The 5,137-nt window shown below is 43.8% G+C and overlaps 1 protein-coding gene across 1 annotated transcript; it reads left to right on the top strand.

Annotated features, from left to right (window-relative positions):
- The first annotated feature begins 911 nt into the window (after window positions 1-911).
- LOC111142274 (ataxin 7 like 3B) lies at window positions 912-4,610 on the top strand. Its single transcript, XM_022495325.1, has one exon. The coding sequence runs from the start codon at window positions 1,230-1,232 to the stop codon at window positions 1,521-1,523; it is 294 nt and encodes a 97-aa protein (XP_022351033.1). The 5' UTR covers window positions 912-1,229; the 3' UTR covers window positions 1,524-4,610.
- Window positions 4,611-5,137: the final 527 nt, after the last annotated feature.

The raw sequence follows: 5,137 nt of genomic DNA, 5'->3' as shown, positions 1-5,137 counted from the left end.
ATATATTCTAGTCCATAACTAATATCATTAAAACAGCTGACATTAACTGAATGCTTGCTTACATGTAAGGCACTGTCACATGAGGATTTTTTACAGCATCATTTCATCTTAACCATGAAACAGAGGCTAGATTTATTCAGATGAAGAAATAGGGAACTGTTAAATATTGGATCTAGGATTTAAACTCAAGTAGACAGGATCTAGTCTCACATTCAAGCTGCATAATTTTAGGAAAAGCTTCCTTTATGTCCTAGTATATTTAACATATTTCACATTTCCTCCCTAATAGAGAATGTACGTATAAATTTCTCTTTGCATTATTTTAGAGTTGTAAATGATGATCTACTTGTGATCACACTGACTTAATGGACTTATAAATGAGATAAACGCCTTAGATTCATGGGATCAGTATACGTGAATTATGTCTTTAGTGCCTAGTTCTTCATTTAAAAAAAAAAAAAGACTAAAAGAAAAACTATATTGTAATTTGTTGCCTTGCACCATCTAGTGGATTTAAACGACAAGCGCGGCAGTACTATAAATGATTACAAGTCAATCACATTAAGTCAAATTTTCAAACGTATCCGGAGAAATGTTCCTAAAATCGTATTTTGGATCATACCACAAATGTGCAGGGCATTATTCGTCATTTTCATGAGGAAATCAATTATGTGTGCCGAATTTATTACTGATGTTTTAACTTACAAGTAAAACAACATAAAATAGCATCCTTGCAATTCTTTTACTTTAAAGATAATCAAAGTCAGCTCCGTTTAGTTCTTTCCAATCGTTTTAAGGAATTGCGAGAACTCCCAGGAAGCTGCGCGGAGGGCCAAGCACCGGGAGTCTGCGCGGAGCCAGTGCGCAGGCGTTCTGAGGAGCGGAAGTTGGGAGGCGGGGTCAGGCCCGGACCTGGGAGCGGAAGAGGCCGGGGTTGCTGGCTGAGGCGCGGAGACCGTTTGGCGGCGAGTCCCGGGCCAGCCCGAGCTCAAAGTCCCAGTCCCCGGGAGACGCCAGAAGAAATTGAAGGACTTGGGGTTCCGGAGCAGTCGCCGCTGGCTGCTGCTGCCGTTCTGCCTCTGCACCGCGGACGCCTCCGCCCCCGCCGCCTGAGGACGCGGCCCTGACAGGCCTCTAGGCCTAGGCGCGGCCCGAGGAGCCCGACGTGTTGCTGCTGGTGCTGCTGTGAGTAATACGAGCGCCCTCTCCACAGTCGTTTACAAATTAAAATGGAGGAAATTTCGTTGGCTAACCTGGATACTAACAAGCTAGAGGCCATCGCTCAGGAGATATACGTAGACCTAATAGAGGATTCTTGTTTGGGCTTCTGCTTTGAGGTGCACCGGGCAGTCAAGTGTGGCTACTTCTACCTGGAGTTCGCAGAAACTGGTAGCGTGAAGGATTTTGGCATTCAGCCAGTGGAAGATAAAGGAGCATGCCGCCTCCCGCTTTGCTCCCTTCCTGGAGAATCCGGGAATGGTCCTGATCAGCAGCTGCAACGCTCACCCCCAGAATTCCAGTAGCTGCAACATGAGAGAGTCAGAGAGTGACCAGGACAATAACATAGACCGGTCCTGTGGTTTGGAGAAGTTAGGTATCTAAATAGAAAAAGAAAAAAGAAAAAAAAAAAAAAGAAAGAAAGAAAGAAAAAGAAAAAAGAAAGAAATGAAACAAAAGTCCCACTTCCCATTGAACATCCTAACCTTTAAACACCCAAAGTGGAGAATTTAGGAATTCGGATCCTTTTATAAGTATGTTAACTGGAATCAGCTTTGAAACCCTGGGCAGGAGGAGCTGTGCATCCTGTGCCCCGTGCCATGCAGGTTGATCTCTACACCAGGAAGTGCACAAGATCCCTCTACTGTCCCCAGTGCACAGGTGAGCAGCTGTGTGCCCAGCGTATAAATCCTTTGGTTCCTCAGCCTTTCTCTCTGCCTGATGTCAAGGGCTTTCTGGATAACTGACAGTTTGGACAAAGCTGATGGTCAGGCCTTAATCACTGGGCCTCAGTGGGACTGCTCCTCTGATCTCTGAGCCTCTGATTTGGACTTCTCCAAGACAGATGAAAGTCAGGTATGAGATCTGGATATTAACAGTTCCAATTTGGGAAAACCAAGAAAAAGAATTACGACTGAATCTGGTAGGGGAAGCTCTGTGATCTTGCCTCCAACAAGAAGAAAAGGTCAAAGCTACCAGTTTCCCAAAGGTCCAGCATGTACAGTGACTTGAACGGACTTGGGGACAAGGGCTAACCTTTTGCTGAACAGAGCCCTTTGTCTTGCACCCCACCCTGTGGCATAGGCTTATTAAATGGACAACTTGGTTATCCAGGCAGGCTGAGGATTTAGTTATGATCCCTTGAGGAGGTAGCAGGGGCTTCTGCAACTATGCACGATCTCTTAAACTGCAAGATTCATATCTGGATATATTATGCTGTGAACGACAGTTTGGTGGGGCAGTCATTTTCTTACTCTTGAGTTACTAGCTACCTAGCCAGTCCATGTGTCTGACTTGGTCCTTATGCCAGGTCGCTACCTGCCTCCTATGCCAGGGGTAGGCCTGAATTATAGAAAAGCATAATGGCTGGGCAGGAGACTGTGATTGAAAGCTGAGCCCAGAGGGGACCTCTTTCAGCTGCCCTCGATGTTAATGGGTTAGTATTAGTACTAGGAGCCAAGGAGCAAGGCTGGGTCGTCTCATTTGACTGCAGTATCCTATTGAATGCCCCTGTTCTTGGTTTGGGCAGTCAAAGCTCTGTTATGGTAAACATCTAGACTGTCACCACCTCTGCCCCTCAGGAGGGGCAGCCCCTTCCATTCAGTCTCTTTTGGATATTCTTGACAACAAGAGCTGTCTTTCTGTTGTCAAAAGTCAGGAATGGGATAGGCAAGGATGGGAAATGTGAGCCACATATCAAAACTACCCTCCACTTTACTCCCTGATTGAGGGTTTATGAAGTGTAGAGGGGTGAGAACCCCAAAGTGAGCGGGAACGGTGCTGCTTTATTTGAAATGTTTTCTTACCTCATTCTGTGCCCCAGTAAGGGTCCCAGCCTCATCTGTCTGGCTTGGCCCCATGTTCCTACTGTCCCCTGCTCCACTGCCTATCTGGTGCAGCTCACGACCCCAGGTGCTGCCAGCTACCCTGCTTTCACACTGACCAGTTTCAGTTCATCTCTCTTGATGCTCCTGCTTCTTAAGCCTGCCCAGTTTCCCTGTCCTTGGCTTCTTTCAAGTTTTTCTTGGGTTGTTGTTTTTTTCCCCCTCATTCTTTTAGGAGATCCAGAGAAGAATTTTCTGGTGGGTTCCTCTGTTGGGATTAAGATGGGAAGAGAACATAATTTTTTGTGTATGAAAGGCAGTGTCATGCCTAAGCATTTTCCTATAGGACTGCCTTGCTAGATGCCTTCCTGCTGTGTCTTACTTCACAAGGAGTTACATCTTCCCACCTCCACTTGGATACTGCCTCTTAGGACCTAAGCAGACCAGTAAAGGCTGACTAACGTAGTGGGTCCTGATCTATTTTCTCTAACCCTTGCTGTGCATGTATCCTTCCTTATCCCAAAAGGAACTCTTTGGACTGTGTGGGCTGATTTGTGTTACATATAGACATTAAGGGAACCATAGTGATAAGGCCTCAAGACTGTCTATTATTGCATTTTCACCTAGAATTGTCCTGGTCAGGGTTGAAGTATAGTTACAGATTGGTCTTCAAGAACTGCGCTGACTTGTTAGAAAGTTAAAGCTTGGTAAGAGCTAAAACAATATTGGGTTATCTGCCCTTGACTTTATAGACATCTCCTTCTAAGGGGATGCAGAGGGAAAGGAGGGTCTAAGTGAAACTCTGGCCTGCTTCCACATAATGTCCTGGAAGCAGGCTGAAGGTAATGTCGTGGTCCACTCTTCCTTCAGAGAGGGAGCTCTGATTATGGCATTATTGTTTCCTTTCTGGCCATTCTCTTGGTTAGAGGAGGAAGAAGTGGAAAGTAATTTTGAAAAATCATTGGTTCATATTACCTCCCTCTTGGTTATTGTTTTTTCTTTTTTGCCCTCCCCTTATTAGGGCAGTCGCCCTAGGCCTGTCCTAGATGGGTATGAGGTGGGCTAGGTCCAACAGGTACCCTGAGGGGACAGTCTAACTCCTTTCTTTTCTGGGGAGTGAATGCTCCCTATCATGTAGTTGACAGTGGTTAGGAACTCTCCCTTTCCCTACCTATCTTCCCTCTAACAGCAGAATTCCTATCCTTCCTTCCTCAATTAAGTATATTGATCACCCTGTAATTCTATTATGTATCTGAGTGTGTGTGCGTGTATAGGGGGAAGGGGTTCTTTACAAATTTTTGTGGTTTGTGGCTTTTTCTTCCATACATTAGTTCCCACCACCGCATGTCCAGGGGCCATTGCCTGGCATTATCGCATGCTGGGATCATTGGGGAAGTGTAGTGAAGCTCACCACTGTCCTTTGTTTTGGAGATTATTATTTTTGCATAAGTAGTCCATCCTATACAGATTGCTAACTAACTGTGTATTCCCCTTGCCCCTATGGCTGCTGGTGTAAATAAACTGCATCTCCCCATTGGTAAACAGTACTAATAAAATTTTAAAAAATGACTTTATTTAGACTCTGTATGTTCATCTTTCAAGATTGTACATGTTTTTCAGGTATTGACGTAGTAAAATAAATGTTGAATTGCTGTTGAATCATAGTCACTTTCTCCTGAATGGGAGTTTTATCAAAGTAGAGGAACTTTTGCCCAACTTTATTTCTCCATTTAGTCTACAAATTTAGCTTTCTGCAGCATCCAGTGAAAAATAAAATAGGTGGTAAAATAAATGTAATCCCAGCCTGTCACTAAGTCCATTGTAAAAGCTACTTCTATTTAAGTGGAACTCAAGATACTATATACATTTTACCACTTTTTCAGGCTAATATCCTTGCTCTCAAAAGACAAATGATTCAAAAAAAACAAAACAAAACAAAAAAGAAAATGAATGGTTCATAGCAGAAAATGAGTTGACCTTTCTAAAAGTCATTTTTTCCCAATACTTTTCATTTTTCTTTTACTCCAACTCTTTTTAGATCTTTCAGTTTGTCTTAGAGTAATTCTGAGAAACTTTTATTCCTTTGAATTCCTAAT

Source organism: Enhydra lutris, unplaced genomic scaffold (genome assembly GCF_002288905.1).
Source record: "Enhydra lutris kenyoni isolate GAN:26980312 unplaced genomic scaffold, ASM228890v2 scaffoldscaffold7, whole genome shotgun sequence".
Classification (NCBI taxonomy): domain Eukaryota; kingdom Metazoa; phylum Chordata; class Mammalia; order Carnivora; family Mustelidae; genus Enhydra; species Enhydra lutris.
This window is presented reverse-complemented; position numbering and strand designations above follow the sequence as displayed.

Bases quoted from the DNA above. Each gene is read 5' to 3' on its own strand.
- LOC111142274 (XM_022495325.1), top strand. From the start codon at position 1,230: ATGGAGGAAATTTCGTTGGCTAACCTGGATACTAACAAGCTAGAGGCC.